The 21,422-nt window shown below is 41.3% G+C and overlaps 1 protein-coding gene across 2 annotated transcripts; it reads right to left on the bottom strand.

Moving 5' to 3' along the window:
* Positions 1-591: 591 nt before the first annotated feature.
* On the bottom strand, positions 592-21,004 carry LOC113020243 (myosin-1B-like). Of its 2 annotated transcripts, XM_026164034.1 has the most exons (39): positions 20,567-21,004; positions 20,282-20,491; positions 20,031-20,174; positions 19,788-19,944; positions 17,847-17,874; positions 17,649-17,763; positions 17,437-17,529; positions 17,149-17,212; positions 16,150-16,248; positions 15,945-16,048; positions 15,511-15,649; positions 14,212-14,330; positions 13,831-13,980; positions 13,567-13,737; positions 13,174-13,480; positions 13,013-13,086; positions 11,170-11,257; positions 10,963-11,080; positions 10,773-10,896; positions 10,218-10,354; positions 9,567-9,822; positions 8,080-8,322; positions 7,836-8,012; positions 7,594-7,739; positions 6,868-6,958; positions 6,393-6,782; positions 6,192-6,318; positions 5,991-6,109; positions 4,083-4,279; positions 3,818-4,001; positions 3,572-3,737; positions 3,358-3,482; positions 2,973-3,281; positions 2,689-2,892; positions 2,176-2,301; positions 1,904-2,074; positions 1,723-1,827; positions 1,525-1,620; positions 592-1,438 (listed from the first exon to the last, which is right to left on the bottom strand). In XM_026164034.1, the coding sequence occupies exons 1-39, from the start codon at positions 20,771-20,773 to the stop codon at positions 1,286-1,288; spliced, it is 6,033 nt and encodes a 2,010-aa protein (XP_026019819.1). In that variant the 5' UTR covers positions 20,774-21,004; the 3' UTR covers positions 592-1,285. The 2 variants fall into 2 exon arrangements, with proteins under 2 accessions (XP_026019819.1, XP_026019821.1); XM_026164036.1 differs by lacking the exons at positions 19,788-19,944; positions 20,031-20,174; positions 20,282-20,491; positions 20,567-21,004 and having other exon boundaries at positions 17,649-17,695.
* Between the last annotated feature and the right edge of the window lie 418 nt (positions 21,005-21,422).

Raw genomic sequence — 21,422 nt, 5'->3', positions numbered from 1 at the left:
TCAACAGGAGTGTTGCATTAATTGTTTTGGAATTGCAACCATTTGTAAAATAATATTAGCCATTTCTTGGCCAGATGAAGCAGATTTAAAAACAAACAAACAAACAAAAATACAGAGTTGATTCCAAGTGTTTAATTCGCAATTAGTAACTGTTCACTCAAACAGTCCACATCCAGGAATGTACTGTCCAGTTCAGGAATACCAAGTGGCCCGAGAGAGCGCAGAAGTATTAAACATCCTGGTTTAACATCCTGGTTTTTCTTCTCACTGAAAAACTGCAGTTATTATTTGATTTAAGGTACACTGTTAAATACTTATGGACCTAACTGTGTATTTCTTTCCTAACCACATCATGAAAGCACTTAATGAGGACTCGGGAAACGAGAACCAAGAGAACGGCTTTAATGCCACGACAGATGTCGAGACATGTTTGCTGAGCTCAAACTACAGCATCCCGACGACAGACCATAAAGAGCTCATTTCAGATACCATGCGCTCGGTGTTATCACATGCAGATCATAAAAGAGAGAACCATCAGTGATAAATATTACTTCATTTCCAAGATTGTAATTTTTAAATAAAAAAATAATAATAATTTTGTAAACTGAACTGAAGTGTTTCTTCTGTTCATTTATATTTTCTGCTCCTGCCGGAGAGCCGATCCAGTGTGACTCCTGCCTTTATTAAGGCCTTCTATGACTGAGCTCAAATTAAGTCATTATGATTTTAAAAACAGCAGCAGACAGCACTAACAGAAACTTAATGTCTCATAATCGTTATTTTTAAATAAACAACTTCATAAGAAGCTGATTTTATCACAGCAGCATAACCATCAGCGGGTTTATCAGTCTGTCAGCAAAGGTTCAAAACACATCAAGAGGTTATGGTGTGAAATGGAAAACACATTTTGTAAGCATGTCTGATGGGACGGGATGCTTTACCACCTTTCCTTTCGTAATATGTGGTCCAGTGTATCCTCTTTGAAAGCACTGGAGAACTGTTCCAGCTCATATTATTGCTCCCACGCACATACTTTCAGGTCACTTCACTCAGCTACAAACATTCCTGTGAAAAATTGACTTTTTGACTTCAGCTTATTTGTATTATAAGATTTTGCAGAATTAATTTGTTCTTTTTTTTTGTTCAGATAAATGTAAAAGTTGATTCTTAATCCCAATAAAAACACTTCAAAGTAATACAAAAGAAAATGCAACGATGCACTGTCACAAAGCTGAAAACAACCATTTGTTCAGGGGACTTTTTGGAAGTTGATGATTTCTATTTCCTAAGACTTCGATTCCCCTTTACCAGCAACGTCACGACTCCTCGCTCTTAATTTATTCAGCTGGGACTCTGCGACATCAGCTCGCTCCTCTGCCTCCTCCAGTTCATGTTGCGCTTTCCGAAACTTAGCCAAATGGATGCTGCTTTGTTCCTCCTGTGTTTCAGAGAGCCACAGTAAAGAAGAGTTTTGTCTACATAACACGCCTGCATTTCTCACAGTGTTTAAGGATTTTCTCTCACCGCCTCCTCACACTGCCGCTTATATGCTTTCACTTTGAGCTGCAGCTTGTTGACCAGATCCTGCAGCCTCGCCGAGTTCTTCTTCTCCTCCTCACCCTGAAATCAAACAGAAGTGCTTCTCTCACATCTCTTTGAACATTTTCTCTCCTTCTCTGAGCAGCTTGTGAAATTTGCTTTGTTACGTAACAGACTTGTTACCTGATAAGTGAGCTCTTTAATCCTCCTTTCATATTTCCTCACACCTTTCGCGGCCTCTCCACTGTGTTTCTGTTCTGCCTCCAACTCATTTTCCAGCTCACGGACCTTAATAGAAATATATTTAGTTTAGATTTGAGCCTTAATTTCTCGGCATGTGTCGTTGCTCTCTGTCAGATCGTACTTTGGCTTCCAGCTTCTGAATCTCCTTCTTCCCTCCTTTAAGTGCCACCTGCTCGGCCTCATCCAGACGCTGCTGCAGGTCTTTCACCGTGGCCTCCAGGTTCTTTTTCATCCTCTCCAAGTGAGCGCTGGTGTCCTGCTCCTTCTTCAACTCCTCAGCCATCATGGCAGCCTGCATGCAAATGTGAACTGTGAAATTTTAATCCAGCCTCAAAGTCCAGCAGCCCTCATTCAAGTGACAGCGCAGTTAATTGATTTGAGGAGGAGACTGACATCCGTGATGGCTTTCTTGGCCTTCTCGTCTGCGCTCCTCGCCTCCTGCGCGGTCTCCTCCATCTCCGACTGCAGCTGAGCCAAATCAGCTTCCATTTTCCTCTTAGAGTTCACGAGACTGGTGTTCTGGTCATTAAACAACATTGAAATATGACATTGAAAGAAGTCTTTGGGTCCCTTACATTAGTGAAAGTGTCAAAATTAAAGAGAGAAATGAAGAGAAAAGTAGCTGAAAATCTGAACTTTAACGCATCATCTGTAAAACACAGAGGAGGTAGTTCAATCCATAATTTCCTAAATCAAACTGCCGATGTTTCGTGTGTTTGTTACACAGCGCTGATATAAAACCAGATTTTATTGGGCAGTTGGTTTAAATAGAGCTTATTTTCAACTACTTTATACACAGAAAGACTGCAAATAAAAGTTATTTTTACTATTGATTAAGTCCAGTTCTCTAAAAAATTACACAAAAAAAATACACTAAAAAATGGACTCTGTATTTTGCGCTCTCACCTGAGAGTGCAACAGCTGAACACGCTCGCTGACCTCCATCAGCTCCTGCTCAGCGAGCTTTCGACTTCTGTCACACTGCTCCAGCGACGCCCTCAGCTCCTCGTTCTCCGCCATCGTAAGATTGTTGCGGCGTTCTATGATAGCTAGCTCCTCTTTTAGGTCCTCCTGACGTTGGAGGGCTTCATCCAGATGGACCTGGGTGTCCTGAGGATGGAGGCAGTAGTTCTGGGATTTTAAACATCATCCCAGAATTTTTAACCAGAATAGAAAAAGTTCCCACGCACCTTCAGCTGAGTCTGCAGATTTCTCAGTTGTTTGGTTGCCTCGGCTGCCTGCCTGTTGGCGTGACCCAGCTGTATTTCCATCTCGTTTAGATCCCCTTCCATCTTTTTCTTCATCCGGACAGCATCGTTCCTGCTGCGCGTCTCTGCATCCAGCGTGATCTGCAGATATTCCACCGTTCTCTGGTAATTCCTTTTAAGCTGGTCGATTTCTTCGTCTTTCTCTGCCACCTTCCTCTCCACCTCTGACTTGATCTGGTTCAGCTCCAGCTCAAGTTGCAGGATTTTGGCCTCCTCTTGTTCCAAGGAAGACTTCAGAGAGAGAAAACAGCAATTAGTGTTGTTGTTATTTTATAAAATATTAAAGTTTGTTGGGGCGAAAAAATACCTCAGCTTCCTCGAGAGCTGCCTGGGTGTCTCTCTTCTCTTGTTCGGTGTGCTTTGTGGCTTTTTCCAGCTCACGGAGCATTTTGGTGGACTGTCCAACTTGCTCGGTGATATCTGTGATTTCCTCTAAAAGACACATCAACACACTTTATGTAAAACGTTGACTGCAGCCGCTCAGAATCCAAACAGCAATTTATTTCCTGCAGAAGCCTTACGTTGAAGATTTTTATTGTCTCTTTTCATGCTCTCAAGGTGATCCAAGACTTCTTCGTATGAATTTTTCAGCTTGAAGAGTTCTGTGTTCAGCGCTCTGGACTCTCTCTGGGAGACTTCCAGATCTGATTGACTCTCCTCATACTTCTGTTTCCACTCAGCCAAAACCTGGCAGGAAGCAGCACATGTAATCAGTGTAGCCTTATGATGATACAAATGAGGACATGTTTCAAAACAGAAAGACCCACCTTGTCGAAATTCTTCTGTTTCTTGTCTAAGGTGGCATTTGCTGCGTTTGACCTTTCTAGCTCAACCATGAGATCCTCGAACTCTGCCTGCAGCCTCTGCTTGGTCTTCTCCAGCGATGCACACTTGACATTTGCTGCCTCTGTCATCTCCTCGGACTCCTGCAGCCGCTGGACCAGCTTCTTCCTTTGAACCGAACATAAACTGCGTTAAAGCAGAAGAAGCCCATCAGCGCTGACCCGAGATACACACTGTGAGGTTTTTTACTTTGCCTCCTCGAGCTCCTCGGTGCGCTGGATGGCGTCTGTCTCGTATTTATTTCTCCACTGAGCCACGTCACTGTTCACCTTGGACAGGCAGCGCTGCAGCTCAACTTTGGCCTCTTGCTCCTCCTCGTACTGCTCTCTTAAGAGCTCGCAGTCGTGACGAGATGACTGCAAACTGTGAGCCAAGGTGTTTTTTGTCTAAAGAAATTTAAAAACGTACACAAAAAAACTGCTTCATGCCTTTTAAAACTGCTTCACCGAGATGCAGTAACAATTTTTTTTGCCCTCTGGGAACAGAAGGAACAAGCTGTGACTACAGCTGTGAATCATACTGAGTCATGACTGCAGGCAACTTTTACATTTAATATTTATGGAGCAACATTTGAATTCCTTTGAAGTCTGATTTTGGTCTCCCGACTCTAGCTGCTAAATGTTCACCAGCTAATCTCTAACATGGCTCTATTTTTCATCCTGAGCAGGTGCGGTACAGATGCTTTTTAAAGGTTTCTCTCTGAAAGGAGCCGTGAGAAACAGCAAGACAGAAACAACAAAACGAGGAGCGGAAACTGGCTGTGAAGCTTTATCAAGCTGACTTCAGATTCTGTTTTTTCTCAGATCCAATTATGAAGTCACTCACAAAGATCTCACAAAGGTGGCAACACAATAATGTGACAGAACAGCTGCTAGATATTACTCTAAACCAGTGCTTCTCAAAGTGTGTGGTGCACCCCACTGGTGGGGTGCAGAGTTCTGACTGGTGGGGTGCAAATATGCGCATCCGCATCCACATGTTTGCACTCTTCAGTGCACTTCTTTTCAGCTACAGCCTACACACATCAACAACAACAACAGGACCTAGTTCATTCTGTTTTAAGGCGGCAAGGCAAGATTGCAGATGCTGCTCAGGTTTGTCCGCCTCCCCTGCAGCCACGCCCCAGACCACGCCCCGCCACAGCTCTGCAGTCAAAAACAGGCTCACTGCAGCCAATACGAGTGAATAGTATTAAACTCTCACTAAATTATATTTTTTTCATCTCTGTTCACAAGTTTCTGAATTTTCTTTTTTTATATAAAACTAAGACTGAACTGTATTTTTCCATGTTTGGCAATGTTCACATTCTCTTTAAATTGTTGCTTTTTTGAAGAAGTGGCGCAGACTAATGAAGCAGTCTAGAGACAAAAGTTACAAATAGTTGTTTGAAATGAAAGTTGTTTGTTTATAACAACAATTACTGAAGGATTCATTGAGAATGAGTTTCTAAATAAAGTCACGGCTCAGCTTTTCTGTCATTGCTTTGTTTAGATGGGGCGTGAAAATATTTCTTCCTGCCACGAGGAGTCGCCCCCTGCTGGTCATTAAAAATCACTCAGATCAATCATGGCTATTTCTTATAATTCAGAATATACTGCCCCCTTCGGCCTAAATGTAAAAATGCACCTTCTTTACACATTCAGAATATATTAATAAACTTATTTGTTTTTTTCTTCTGGCTTTTACATGTTTGACAAATATGTTAATCACAGCTTTACAGCTTTTTGTATTGTACACAGAGAAGACAGTGATAAATGTCTGATAAATTACTGACCTGTCTTGGAAAGAGTCAGTCGAGGTATTGCAGTCATGGACTGCAAAATTAGTCTGCATGCATCAAACGTTTATTTACGGTCACATGGTTTGGCTCCAATGAACTAAAAGATTCCTAAAATCTTTGATGTCTGTGGCCAAAACATCCAGTTCAGTCAGTCATTGTTTCCTAATGCAGATAGATATGAAAAAAAAGCTAATAAACTGCTAAATCATCATAGCTGATGGTTTTGAGATTGAATTTCTCATCCGTTCACAAGAGATTAGTAAGAACTCTAAATCCTTGCTGTGACTAGATATCAATCTTTGTTGTGCCTTTCAGACCTTGATTTCTTCGTCCAAAAGTCTCTTCATCTCTTCAATTTTGTGACCGGCTGCAGTCTTCCCTCTGTTCACCTGGAACAGAATGGACTCTTTTTCTTCCAGCAGACGGGTAAGTTCACCTGTCCAGGACAAAAAGAATAAAAACTCACGTGTCTGAGCATCTAAAATGTTCTTTTTATCCTTTTTTAATTAAAAACCTACCATTTTCTGTCTGCAGTCGAGCACTCAGGGTAGTGTAATCACTAAGAGACCTCTGGGCTTCATCTACTTTGGTCTTGTATTCATTCATTTGATCTTCAAGGCTCCTGCACTGTTTCTCCACGTTAGCCTGAAACATAGAGCTCTGGTTATAATAGAAGAGAAGATTTCAGAAAAAAGTCCCCTCTGCAGACAGATGTTTACCTTGCTTTTCAGAACAGTCTCCATACTCCTTGCCATGTCATCGATTTCCATCTTCATCTCGCTCTTTTCTTTCTCCAGTTTCTGCTTGACCCTTTGAAGGTTTTCTATCTGATCGCCGAGCTCCACAACGCTGTCCGCCTGCTTCTTGCGTAAAGCAACAGCGATGGATTCATGCTGCAGGGTGGACTCTTCCAGTTCGTGGCGCAGTCTCTGAATCTCAGCCTCGCGCTTCTTGTTGAGCTCGGCCTGAGCGGCGGAGGCTCCTCCGGCCTCTTCCAGCCTCTCGGTGATCTCCTCCAGCTCTCTGGACAGGTCAGACCTCTGCTTCTCCACTTTGGCCCGAGCTGCACGCTCAGCTTCGATTTCCTCTTCCAGTTCTTCAGTGCGAGCCTACAATTTGAACACATGAAACTGGTATCATAACGCTGAACATCAAGTGCTCGATACTTTGAGACTGCTACAATTACATAAACACCTGAAGCTCTTTAATCGCCTTTTGAAGCTGCGTGCTAAGAGCTTGTTCGTCGTCAACTTTGCTCTGCAGGCTGCTGATTTCAAAGTCCTTCCTGAGAAGAGAATGATTTCAGGTTCAGATAATATTTAACTCCATTTATAAGATCAAAGTTTCACTGTATATAAAAGATGGATGGAGCCATCATTCCCATGTTGTTTTTTCAGTGTGGGATGGTGCTGAATATTAATGTAATTTAATGAAAATTTAAAGAGTATTGCTGTTAGTTTTTTTTAATTATTATTTTATTAGTATTTAAACCTTGTTGTGTTGCCATAAAGTCCTGTTGTTTCCACCTGTGTGTGTTTTCCTTCACTTTGTGCCTCTGTGATGATTCTGTGATCTTGTCGATTGTCTGGATTTTTGTCCTTTTGAACTCTTCCTGCTTGTATCGAAAAGCACTTTTTGTTCATTATTACATCTGCTGCTTTGCTACCTGCTGTGTGGGCTCAATACAACAAGGTGGTGTGATTAGCTGACATTTCAAACAGGAAACAGGGATAGTTGGATGTGGATTCACTCTGTGGTTTAGGAGGTAAAACAGCAAAAGGTCAGCTTTAGATAAAAAGGAATAAAAAGCTTTTGTCTGGACGGACACTGCTGAACAGAATGTTCTTGGGTTTAGGAGGTAAAAGCTCGGATTCATTGCTTGGCGAAATCTTTTTTTTAGTAATCTATTTATTAACTCACTTTTTCAGTTGTTCCTCCGCCTGCAGCTTTTCATTCTCCAGGTCCATGATGGTTTCCTGGGACAGCCTCAGATCTCCCTCCAGTTTCCTTCTGGATCTCTCCAAGTCGGCACGCAACTTCTTCTCCTGCTCCACCAGCCCCTCCAACTGCAGGATGTTTACATCAATCACTAAGTCTGCAGCTAACATTACAAGTTTACGTGATGGCTTCATCTTAAGAAGCACTGAGCCTTTTATACTTACATCATCAATTTGTTGCTCCAGCTTAGTCTTTGTCTTTATTAGAGAACTGACTCTGTCCTCCTCTGCCTGGAGGTCGTCTAAAGTCTGCTGGTGCACCTCCTGCAAAGCTTTCATCTCCTTTGAGGACTTCAACAGGTTTTCCTCAAGAGTCGTTAACTCCTCGATCAAATTCTTAACCTAAGGAGAGAACTTTGTTAAAAACAAAAGCTTTAAAAGTTCAGACAACAGAAATCATCAGAGGCACCTTATTTTCAGTGGCATATTTCTCCTTCTCCACTTTGGCGATGGTAAGTTCCAGGTCGTCTATGTCCCGTTTGAGCTCAGAACATTCGTCCTCCAGTTTCCTCTTCTGGGCGGTGATTTCAGCGTTGATCTCCTCCTCTTCCTCCAGCCTCTCGGAGAATTCTTTGGCTTTGGCTTCCAGGTGGATCTTGCTCTTTATCAAGCCTTCACACCTTTCCTCAGCATCGCACAGGTTCTCCCTCTCCTGAGGAAACAGGACACAATGACTGTCATAGTGCAGTAAATTTTTAATTTAACCTCGGTTAATAGTTATTCTTTTTCTAAAGTTTGGACACATATTCATATTTCATGTTTTTGCACAGGGATCTGTTTGGAATCTTCTATTTTCCTTTAAGGATAGCTGAGCTGCCTGCTGACGGTGCAGAAGCCGACCATTTCCCTTTCTCTGTGATGGTATAAAGAAAACTTTTAATGAATACTACAAGCTATTTCCTTTGTCTTCATGTCGGCGGAGCTGAAGCAGACGTTAGAGGAAGTGTTCAGATGTATGTTCAGGAAGTGATCAGGATGCAATCAAAATGCTCAGTCACAGTGATCTGGATGAGCTCTGAGTCAGATCCAAACTGTGTGTTGATTCAAATCAACGATGAATTCCCTCAGAAAGTTATATGGAAGCAGCTGGCAGTCAATAATCAGGCCCACAGAAATGTTCCAGTGATGTGTTTGTGCAGTCCCTCCACATTTCGTTTCTTCAACGTGCTCAGATTAACATCCTGTCAGGTCATTTTCTTCTTATTTAACACTTCCTTAATAAACTGAAGATTATTTCTGCACAGGGGTCAGTCTCGTGTTACCACATTGTCCATTCACTGTCGCTCCCAGCAGGTCTTTTTCTCGTTTTTCTCTTTAGTGGTTTCTTAACAGCATGGAGGAAACATTCACGCTTCCTTCAACAGCTGCTCGAACTCTAGGAAGCGCTGACATGAGCTCTAATTTCAGAGGATGGTGATTCTAATGGCGTTATTCTGCACAGCAGAGAGATCTTGCTCTTCGTTTCCTCGAGCATCACAGCCTGCGTAGGCGAACTCACAGTACTTAAATAAATCATGTACTGACTGACCTTCATGTCTGAATAAAAGATAGACCAGCATTTTCTTTACATCACTTGTTCTTGCATTAATAGAGATTACCACAGTAGTAGCAGTGGGCTTTTTCTGTGCACCAACACCAGAAACCTTTGACACAAATCTTAATATGTTGTAACGCTGTTATAAGCATTATTTGCTTTAAGTTTAACATCATGGTCAGTTTGCTTTCTTCTTATTTTAAGTTTGTTTTCCTCCAGTTTCCCTGCAGTGATCAATTATACTAGTTCTTATCTTACCTCATTATTGATCATCTTTAATTTAATCTGATCTTCAAATCAGGCAGAACAAAATCAATACAAACAGACCACTTTGTCCCACTCAGGGCTGAGTGTTTACATACTGCTTGTATTTGAAGGTAAAGGTCATTCTTCTCCTGCACGAGCATGACCATCTTCTCTTCCAGCTCCTTCCTCCTGGCCTCCGACTTTGCCAACTCCTCTCTGAGTCGAGCAAACTCCTCCTTCATGGTCTGCATCTCCTTCTCAGCCTCTGCACTTCGTAACAGAGGCTTTATCTTGAAGAAGAGCTTCATCCAAGGCCAGTTCTTCACATTCATGAACGAACGAATGTTGTACTGGATGATGTAAACGGCCTCTCTACAGAGTGAAAAAGCAAAACAATGAAGAATTTGTTACAGATGTGAAGGTGATGAGAAAATCTGATCTTTTTAAGGTTTCTCTAAGTTATTCCTCACTTTTTCACTAGCTACAATGTCAGAGTAGCTTAAAAAATGAAAGGGAAAAAAAATGAAGGGAAGCAGAGTAAAAATGAGAAATTATCTTGGCATTTTTAATGTGGGACAAAGATCACGACTGCAATTACAATCATAATTAATGACAGTTTAGAAGAAATAGTCTCCTTTGTTACCATAAAGGACGCAGTTATGAAATAGCCTGTGTTCAATCCCATCTAACTTTCTCCGTCTTTCATTCGCCTAATTTTCCATAAATTCTACATCCACTAATCCAAAAGAAAAAAAAAAGTGCCAGACCTTTTCTTCATCATCTCCTTTAACCTCAGCCTGGTGACGTAACCTCTGGCTACAGCCTGGATTCGAGTCATCAGCACAGCTAGACGCTCATCCCGCATCTCCTCCAGAAGACCCAAAAGGCCGGCTTTGAAAAACACCTGCAAGTTGAGAAAGATTTCTCTTCAATTTCAAATTATCCATCCATTCTCTTCTGCGTATCCTTGTCAGGATGACGTGGGGGCTGGAGCCCAGCCGGCTGTCTTAGGGCGAGAGGCGGGGTACACCCTGGACAGGTTGCCAGTCTGTCGCAGGGCTAACACACAGAGACAGACAACCATTTGCACCTATGGGCAATTTAGAGTTTCCAATTAATCTAACCCCACTAACTGCATGTCTTTGGAATGTGGGAGGAAGCCGGATTACCCAGAGAGAACCCACGCAAACACAGATAGGCCCCGGCCTGATGGTGGAATTGAACTCAGGACCTTCTGTGAGGCATCATTGTGCTGCCTGCTAGCAATTTCAAATTATTTTAGCTGAAATATTATATAATATATATATTTTTTTTAAACATACCTTTGTGTATCCGAATCTATACTGGGTGTGGTCCACGTCAATGGACGACAGCAGCTTCTCGGAGGCCTTCTTGCTGTCAATAAACTGGCCCTCGGGGATCGCGCTGGCATTCAGAATCCTGTATCTGTCACACACGTGTGGAGGTTTAGTCTAAAACTCGAGGCAGTTCTTCAAACAAATTACATGTTACCTTTGCCTGAAGTCTCCATACAGAATCCTGCTGGGGAATCCCTTCCTGCAGATCCGGATACCTTCCAGCACTCCGTTACATCGCAGCTGATGAAGGACCAGATGGTGATCCATGATTCCTACAACAGATAGAGGTAACTTTTCCCCACAGGGTAACTTCAGTTCAAATTTTTTTTCTTTATTTGTTGTCTATTCCTGTTTGTTTTACCTGGTATCTTGGTCTCATTTGGGATGATGCATCTGACAAAGTGTGGATGTGTTGACCTGAGGTTGGCCATTAGTTTGTTCAGGTTCTCCTGCAACACATCATGCTTTCAGTCAGGTAGACTGATGGTAACATGTGCTGCACCAGTGTACCAGCACATGTGATGTGACAATAAAAGTGATTTGATACCATTTGATACCACAGAAATCACATTAACAGTAGATGTTACCCGCTGGTTTTTGGAATCATTATTCTCGAGCTTTGACTGTAGCATTGTTACTAGATATGACAATTTTTAGATCGCACGATGGAGCGCTCAAGTGTAAGACAATGTTAGCAAGCTTGGTTGGCTGGTTGCTTCCATAAACTGTGTGAGTGCAATGCAGAGATGCAGATGCTCGTCAGTGAGAAACACGGAAAGTCACTGAATCTGGATCACAGAGTTCCCGGGATAGGCTATTATAATATTAGTATAATAAGCCACACTCTCTGAATGGCACTAAGTAAGATGTTTAATCTTTATATTGTAATGTCTGATAAAAAGAAACTCCAAAAATTCTTTGTGTTGAGCTTATAAACTGCTGGCAGTAGATTAATATTTATTGTACAGACACAGTTTTGTCAGTTAACTTGACACAACACAAATGTGTGATTCACAAAGTGTCAAACTGCTTTTAACACTCAGTTAATTTCAATATAAATAGACAGTAGCTAAGGTTACGCATTAAAGCAGATATTTCTTTCACGCAGGAGCAAAACTCTGAGGCAAGTTCCCAAATAAACATTATCACGAGGAACTGTTTTATTAATTTCTTGGAACCCTAGTTTATCCAAGATAAATAAATTGGACGAACTGAGGTCTCATGTCACAATGACTCGTCGGAAAAAAAAAAAACTATAGCTTCTTGGCTTTCTTTTTGTTTTTCTATTCATTTTTGTGCTATAATCTATTTTATGGTTCAAACGTGAGCAGTTAATTAGTCTCATTTATCTAGAGCTGTCTGGGAATTTGGGAAACTTCAGACCACTAATCTGCAGTGACAGAGAGCCTGGTGAGGTGGAGGTAAACTCTGGAAAGAAGAGGAATGAGAGTCAGTAGAAACAAGATAAAATACATGTGGAAAGGTGAAGATGCAGTCAAAGCTCTGGAGAGTGCACGAAACAGGTAAGGAAGAGAGGACAGGCAGGGTGGGTGGAGACGAGTGTCAGGGGTGCCTTTGTGAGAGCAGCAAGAGTGAAAAGAAAGGTTTAAAAGATGGTGGCGAGACCTGCTGTGATGAATGATTTAGAGACGGTGGCACTGACAAAAAGACGGGAGGTGGAGCTGAAGATGTTCAGATCTTGATTAGGAATGAGCAGGATGGACAGGATTAGAAGATTAGTGGATGTTGATGATGGAGCTGACAGAAGAGGAAGAGCACAGAGAAGATTCATGGATGCAGTGAAGGAGGAAGATAGGGTGAGGTGAACAGAGATGATCTGCTGTGGTGACCTCTAAATGGAGCAGACGAAAAAAGAAGGAGGAGGAATGACTTGAAATCTATTATCTGGTGAGTCTTCTTCTATGTTTCCTTAAATGTTACATTTTTATAAATTTATGCAAAACAACAAAAACAAATGATTTATTCAGGGAATGTATAGAAGACCAGACGAGCTTTCAAGCTTGTGGTCCCTCCTCACAAATATCAACCAGTTGTATTATTTCTTTATCAATATTTGATGGACAAAGAAGAAACTATTACAACTATAACTACTGCTCCAGTTCTTAATACAGAAAAACTGTGTCATGTAAGTTTATTTTAAAAGAGTTAAAAGGATTTACGGGTAAATAATAACTATGTCTTACCCTAAAGAGTGCAGAAACTGTCTGGAAGGAGGACCCCTTTTTCTTGTAGTTTTTCTTGTTCCTATCAGCAGCAGCTAAAAACCCCCACATGAGATAAATGGTGAAATCTTAATCTAATCTCAATCTCTCATCTGTGTTTGATGTCTAAAGAGCTGGCATACCATCAGCTGATGCATACGTGGCAAAGAGCTGGCAGAGCAGTTTGAGGGAAGCTTTCTGGTAAAGCTGCACCACGGTGTCGTTCAGCGGGTCCTTGTTTTTTTCCAGCCAGCCGCTGATGTTGTAGTCGACGGTGCCGGCGTAGTGCATGAGGGAGAAGTGGGCCTCTGTCTTTCCTTTGGATGGTTTGGGCTTCTGAAAGATGCTGTTCTTCCCCAAGTGCTGGTCGTACAGCTTGTTTTTGAAAGACCCGTCTGTGGCCTTCGGGAACATACACTCCTCTTCCAGAATGGAGAAAATGCCCATCGGCTGAGAGGTGGAAAAGGTGATTAGTGTTTCATTCCTGTCTTCTACTCTTGATTTGAATATTTAAGGTAACAAAAAAGTAAACAAACCTTCTCAATGAGCTCAATGCACGCAGCCAAGTCCATGCCAAAGTCAATAAACTCCCACTCGATCCCTTCCTTTTTGTATTCCTCCTGCTCCAGCACAAACATGTGGTGGTTGAAAAACTGTTGGAGCTTCTCGTTGGTAAAGTTGATGCACAGCTGCTCCAGGCTGTTTATCTGCGTCAAACAGAAACGTTTCACCCATCAAACAATCAGAAATATGTTTAAAGGGATTTGATGTTTTTTCATCTCTGCAGGAATCCCCTTCACCTCAAAAATTTCAAACCCTGCGATATCCAGGACGCCAATGAAGTGCTGTCTGGGAAGTTTGGTGTCGAGCTGCTGGTTGATCCTCGTGACCATCCAGAGGAACAGCTTCTCGTACACGGCCTTCGATAAGGCGCCCACAGCATTGTTCACCTGAAAAATCAGACATCATTTTCACATTGTGTTGCTTTTAATAGCTCAGCTTGTACAGCGGACTGTAGGTGTGTAATAACAGGAATCGTTAGGTTGCTGGTTCAACTCCAGTTTGAAGGAGGTTTTACGATGCTTTCTGTCTGTACTGATTCAAAGTAGGTTTAAAAATACTGGATGCTTACAGATGGGCTGTGGTTAGTGGGCGTTTTTAGCTGTGGAAACATCATGTACCTGCTGTGGAGTCTGGCCTTTGGTGACATATTCATTCCCAACCTTCACTCGAGGGCAACACAGAGCTTTCAGCAAATCAGCAGAGTTCAGACCCATCAGATAGGCAACTTTGTCCGCCACTGCAGGAGAGATAACACAGAGGGGAAGGTCAGTGGGAGAGTGTACCCTGCATTTTAGATGAAACTCGCTGCAGCCCCTTATGACCTTAGCCTGGATAAATGGTTAAGAAACAAGACAGATGGATAATGCAGGTCAGCAAAATGTCACATCAAAACTGATAATAATCATGAAAATATGAGGAATCAAAAACAAATGAAGCAAAATTTAAAAATAACCTCTATTTCAGCGAATTCACTTTTTGTGCGCTGTGTTCAGATGACTCTCGGGTGGAAACAGCAGCCTTGTTCATTTGCTCGAAATATGGCAGTGCCTCATGCAGAACATTGCAAAGTAAGCAGTACTATAAGAGTGAAAGAAATAAGTGGAAGTGCCTGAGATCAAAGGCCTATTCTGAACAAAGGGGGCAAATTCAAGTGTCACATCACGCCTACATGAAGCTTTCAAAGCAGGAAATGCATAGACCTCTGAAACACTTTGTGGAAACTGATGATTCACCAACTAAAACTATTTTGAACTGAGCAAAATCATAAACAGGCCCCTCTGTGTCACGTATGCATCTGTTTCAGTGTATTTAGCAGAGGTATAACGTGGAAATCTAAGGCTACAGTCACATTGGGGGAAACAGTGGTTGGAGACTGCAGTGACCACGTCAAGTCAACTTGTCAAGACAGCAATAAAATGGCAATAAGAGTCAGACTGTTATCAGTTTTGGGGATCAAGTTGGCAGCTACATGCATCAGACTGATGGAGCAGCCGAGTTGTGCTCATGAGCACAGACTGACTGAATATTTAGGTCTTTGCAGTCTGCGTTTATTAATTGGATGACGGTTAATTGCAAACCTTGAGACTGACTGCAGCCAGTTCAGTTGGACTGAGACAAGTTGCTTCATACGGGGTGGCCAAAGCTGGTTGAAGGTGGTGTAGCTAAACTTCTTGGTGACCAGTTGGTGGCTGCAGCTACTTGCAACTGGTCCCAGACAGCAAAAAACATTGAATGCAATCACTCGCCAACCACCTTTTTTCTTCCTGGTTAAAGGCAGATTGCCGTCCTAGTTTTGGTCAGCTGTGGGGCCCAAAAGTAAAAGCTGGAACAAAATTCACAGTGAAGCTGTAAAGTTGTCCCGCTGATGCCTGCTTTGGTTTTAAATTAGGGTGGAGGCACCACCTCAGACGTCTCACCCTCAGTGCCATCGGGCTCGGCCTGCTCCTCCCGCTGCTTCTGCTTGAACTTCATGTTCCCGTTGTGCATGACGGCACCCGTCAGCTTGTAGATGCCGACCTTTTCCTCAGTGCTAAAACCCAGGATGTCAATGGCTCTCTGAAGAACAGACACAGACATGGGAACTTCTCTGAGTTTAGTGCCAATGTCATGATTTTAACCATTTAAATGTAATGATGTGTTGATGTTGTGCATTGATTTATTTTTCAAATTAATAGTAATACATTTATGCATAATTATTTTCACATATAATTTAAGTAATAAAATTTAAAACCAACAAAAATCAGGTATTTCAAGTCTTTCATCTGATGTCAAAATATATCAGTAAAAATACTGTAATTAAGTGCATGGCTTCAGCCTGTATTCCACATTTCTGTGCATATTTTGCACTTACATCTGTGGCCATCAGCTCCTCTGCATCATTGATGCTCAGCACAGTGATTTCCCCCTGGCTGATAAAAGGGTAATCATAAGGATTGCTGGTTATCAGCAGCATCTCTGAAATGAGGCACAGAAAAATAGCTCATAGCTCTGTGCAGGACCAGACGCCATGGAAACTGTGTCACAACCATTTAGAGCTCATTGATTGGTATATTCACCGATTAAATCAGGCTTCTTGTTTGACAAGATCTGATAGAAGATGTGATAGCTCCTCTCTGCAAGCAGCTGGAAAGTCACTCTGGATTTTTCCAAAAGGTCTGACAATAACCAGAAATAAAACACAAATCACAAAACTTGGACAGACAGCAGAATATTAATTATTCCAAAAAATATTCACAGTCACATTCAGGCCTCACTCTCTGTCAGACGTTTTGCAGCTATAAAGTTTAGATTTTGATCGAAAATGTATAAGAAGACCTTCATTAATTGACCTCAGGCATAAAACAAAATATATTTTTTTAAAAAGGACTCTGGTCTGAAAAATAAAGGTAATGAGGGCGCATTAATCCTGCGTTCTTTCCAATGACCACCAGGGGGCGACTTCTCTGCTTCCAGAAAGCAGTCAGATTATATGGAAGTCTATGGGGAGAAGGAGTCTAGTGATCACTTGATGTATGACTTCAGTACCTTGATTGTGAGCTTATGATGTCAGTCACTGGTTTCAAGTCATATTTAAAACTACATGATGTTCATTTTGCTGTTATCAGGCCAATACCTTAATGTTATTATAATAATTGATTTCAATTTTGCTAGATTTTTCATCAGTTTTCAATCAACTTAGGCTTCTAACTGAGCAATTTATACAGCTAGATTGGACAGGTGTCTACTGCAGGTAGAGTTGATTTAGAAAATGTCTCCTGTGCTTCTGATTTCGCTGTGACGTTGAGTGATTTTGGATGAGGAGGGCATTCCTATCACCTCTCCTCTGCACCGTCACACTCCTGATGAACAGCTGGGCACACTGTGTGGAAAACATAGATGTCTGTGAATAATCACCTATCATATTCTTTGGGGAGACAGTGAAAGCCAAAGCCTTAAACCAGAGGGTAATTTCACTGTGGCTAAACCCATCTTTTGTATAAAGTCTGTCCCAACATTCGTGACAGAAAAGCTGCAGTTAATTATCTTTATTATTAACTGTTAAAATGGGCACTTACAAGTTTCAATATCAGCTGATGCCAACTTCCCCTTTGTTCCGAAGTGGATGCGGATGAATTTTCCCTGGAAAAGTTTAACATATGAGCTGGGACACTATTTTGACCATTGGACGTCTCTGGTAATCAAGCTCTAAGATAAATAAACTACATTTAAAGAAAAAAACAAAACAAAGTTATTCTTAAAGCTCACATCACCTGATATAATCAGTTGGGGTTTTTTTGTCATTATAACAGCTGAATTTTCTTAGTATGATAGCATGATGTCAGCCTCGGCTGGTCTTAACTCACAAATCGAGACGAGTTGTCATTCCTCACAGTCTTGGCGTTCCCGAAAGCTTCCAGCAGAGGGTTAGCCTGGATGATTTGATCCTCCAGAGTCCCCTGCAGAAGAATAAAAAGACATTTCAAGTTCTTTTCATTTAAATTAAGGTAAAAGCTTTCAGATTTTCTGCTCATGTTTCATCTCTAGATAATTAGAAGATGAATTAATTGGACTGAACCTGCATTTTACTGCCCGGTTGTTCCTTCTTGCTTGACTCTCCCATTGCTGTGATTGTTGCAAAGTACTGGATTACTCGCTTTGTGTTGACTGTTTTCCCAGCACCAGATTCTCCACTGATAAAATGTGACATCAGACAAACGATGGGAATGAAATATATGCAGAACGAAAAGTAAACAGCTAATAAAGTCATACTTACGTGATCAGGATGGACTGATTCTCTCGATCTGAAGAGAAGAAAGAAAGTGGATGATATCGGAGTTTGAGGGGCTGATGCACGTTTGTGGGGTTTTAGGCTTTGAACTTTTTTTAGTCTTTAAATAGAGTTTCATTTCACTTTAATTTTTACTATATTTTATGTCCCCTGTGCGTCTATTTAGGAAAGGAATGTATGAGTGAGAGATAAAAAGTGCTTCAAGTCATGCAACATACAAATCTGTGCAAAATTCTTGAGCCAGCCAGCCTTCTTTTCCTTATATCTTACTTCCAAGGAGCCAGACTTTGTTAAAGTGGTCTCAAGCAACAGTTCTCCTAGCTTTCTAAAGGTCTTTCACAGTTTGTCTTTGGAGACTGGATGCGTTTACACCCATTTTCAGTCCAGTCCTTGTACCTGACCATTTTCAGAGGGTTTTTTTGTTTGTTTGTTTGTTTGCTTTGTGTGTGCCAGGTTTGCAGGTCCTGCAGGTTTTAGACATGTCCTTCTTCTTCTTTCTTACATTTGTATTGGCAGTTGGCAAATAACTGAAAGGTGCATTACTGCCACCAACTGGTATGGAGTATGGTCTGGAACAACGCTCAAAAATAAATAAAAATAAATAAATAAATAAATAAATAAATAAAATTTAAAAAAAATCTTCAAATCCTTCCAAACAGGTTCTAGACATGTCCTTGATCCAACACAGCTGATTTAAATGGCTTAATTACTTCCTCAACATGTTTTCTCCAGAGGCCTGGTAATGAACTAATCGTTTAATTCAGGTGTGTTCACCCAGGGTGAGATCTAAAGCCTGCAGGACTCCGGCCCTTGAGGCCTGGAATTCCCCACCTCTGGTTTAAGGCATTGAACATTGACCAGTTAAACCAGGGGTGAGCAACTCCAGGCCTCGAGGGCCGAAGTCCTGCAGGTTTTAGATGTGTCCATGATTCAACACAGCTGATTTAAATTGCTAAATTACCTCCTCAACATGTCCGAAGTTCTCCAGAGGCCCTCATCATTTGATTCAGGCGTGTCGATCCAGGGTAACATCTAAAACCTGCAGGACACCGGCCCTTGAGGCCTGATGTTCCAAATCCCTGATTTAAAGAAATAAGGGGTGGCTCAAGACTTTAGCACAGGACTGTATTTCCACCTGGGAAGGTCGTAAGAAGCATGAGAACTTCTTCTGTTCTTCTGTATACACACCGTTTGCTTCACATGCTGAAGATCTCCATGGAGGACTGTGTAACACGAAGCCTGAGCTGTCAGTGATTCCTGTTTATCTGTTTTATGTTTGAAGTGAAACTAAAGCTGAATCATTAAAGTCTCTATTATAAGGTGACTGCTTTCATCTGCAGTTGTTGCAGAAGCGTGTTAATTAAGTTGCTCTACTATTTAGTTATCCTGTGTGCACAAGATAAATAACTTTTTCTCACAATATAATTAACTCGCGCACTTCTGATAATTAGATTTATCCACTGTGCACGACACAGACACAGCTTACACAACCTTTCACCTCAGGAATAATATTTGTTTTTCACAATAAAACTAAAGAAATAAGTAAATACAAATTATTTTGGTTTACGTCAGTGCAAAATTGTAATTACATGTTGGACCTGGTAAAAGGTAAGAAAAAAATCATGTTAACAGGACTTTTTATGTATTTCTTAAAAGCTGTATGAGTATTGCTTTTTGTGCATATATGCCTGTAATTTTGGTTATTTAATATTGATCTTTTTCATTTCATTGCATTATGTTGTTAATTTTTTTAGCATGTTTAATTTGCATTTTGTAAATATTGGATAGTACATCAAACTTTTTAAAGTAATTATGCTTTTAATTATCTAAAACTATACACAATTTTAATTGAACTGTTAATATAACTCAAAAAATGCAGACAAACATGACGCTAGTCATGCCAATAACAATACTATGGGGCCAGACCTGTAAGCATGTACTGGTAAGCGTTGTCAGAGATGGAGAAGATGTGTGGGGGGACCTCCTGGCGTTTCTTTCCTCTGTACCCGGCCACCACCTCTGGGTTGTAGACCGGCAGCCACTTGTAAGGGTTCACAGTCACACAGAAGAGCCCAGAATAGGTCTGAATTAACAAGAAAAAAAACCCAGAATACAGACTGTTGGTATTGAATTAAAGTTAAAGATATTGTGAGTCACAGTTGTCCTTACATAAATCATCCAGGCAGCGTAGCGTTTCTTGAGGTTAAAAAGCACGGCGGGTTCGTGCAGATGCGTCAGCAGGGCCATGTCCTCTATCTTGTCAAACTTGGGTGGGTTCATTGGCCGAATGTCATCCACATGCACTGTGACAACCTGAAGTACAATTTCAAAAAGATACATTGTAAAAAAAATGACAGATAAAGACAGAAAAACCGATATAAGATGTCAGAAATAGTCAAATAATAGCTGGACTCTTTCACCTTTCCATCCTCAATCTCCACATTGACCTTAGTGCCATCCTGGCTTCTGATTTTTCCCTCGACATACTCCTGCTTCGGGTGAGGCACAAAAACGGCACTTTTGGCATCAAACGGCACATTCTGAGCTGCAATTCTCTCCCGCTCAGATTTACGCAGGTATGGGGCGGCCACCCCAAATACTTCCATGTCCGTGTCACTCATTTTGTTGAGCTGAGCGATAAGGATGAAAAAAGAGTTTAAAAGTAAAGTGAAGATGACGAGAAATTTAAAAAATATGTTGCTTACCTGAGTCAGAATTTCCAAAGAATGCTTGAATCCCAGAAGTTTTAGAGCCTTTAAATCATAAAAAATGACTGTACTGTCTGTACTGTTGTTAATTTTCCAATGGTGCACCACAGACACCTGACTAGACACCCTCACCAGACTTTGACAGCTTTTATAAGAAATGGTCGGGGGTTCTGCTTCACCTATATTTGGAGATCTGGCTCTCATGCCACCTTGGATGAGCAAGTATGTCCATTTTGTACTTCAAACTGTCTATATATAGGTGTATTGTGTCACTTTTAAACTGTTTCAATTGTAATCCTTCAGACTTTCCATTAAAAAGCAATGAATGGCATGGACAACAGCTTTGGAAGCTTACTGTCCCAACATGGCAGGCCTAATTTTCTGGGATCAGGGAAGATTAGCTCTGTTGGGGCTTCGCTAAAACTCTGGAGAGCAGAGCCTGTCACACACACCACTCTATTGGGGCAGCTGGGATAGGTGGGCAACATTAGCGCATCGTCCTGGCTAACATGATTTACCATAAATCCATTTAAAATCCTTTGAGCAAGTTTCTATTAATGTGTCTCCATCCCCAAAGATAATATAGTGCAGATATGTGTGTTTGCGTTTATAGGATGTGACTGCAGTGTTAAGGCAGGACTTACTGGAAGCTTAGCTGACTGTTTTATCTTTGGATCCAGTGCTATTCAGACTTCCCCACAGAAAAGTCAGGATAATGTTGAGATTTCCTTAATTTGCTTGAGTCTTACAATTTTAACTTTGAGAAACTTGGATTATGATCTCAATAAATTTAACTTAAAGAGTCAAATAAATGCTGTAAACATAACTTTAGTTAGATCGTGTGTTGAAGCAG

This window comes from Astatotilapia calliptera, chromosome 4 (genome assembly GCF_900246225.1).
Source record: "Astatotilapia calliptera chromosome 4, fAstCal1.2, whole genome shotgun sequence".
Classification (NCBI taxonomy): domain Eukaryota; kingdom Metazoa; phylum Chordata; class Actinopteri; order Cichliformes; family Cichlidae; genus Astatotilapia; species Astatotilapia calliptera.
This window is presented reverse-complemented; position numbering and strand designations above follow the sequence as displayed.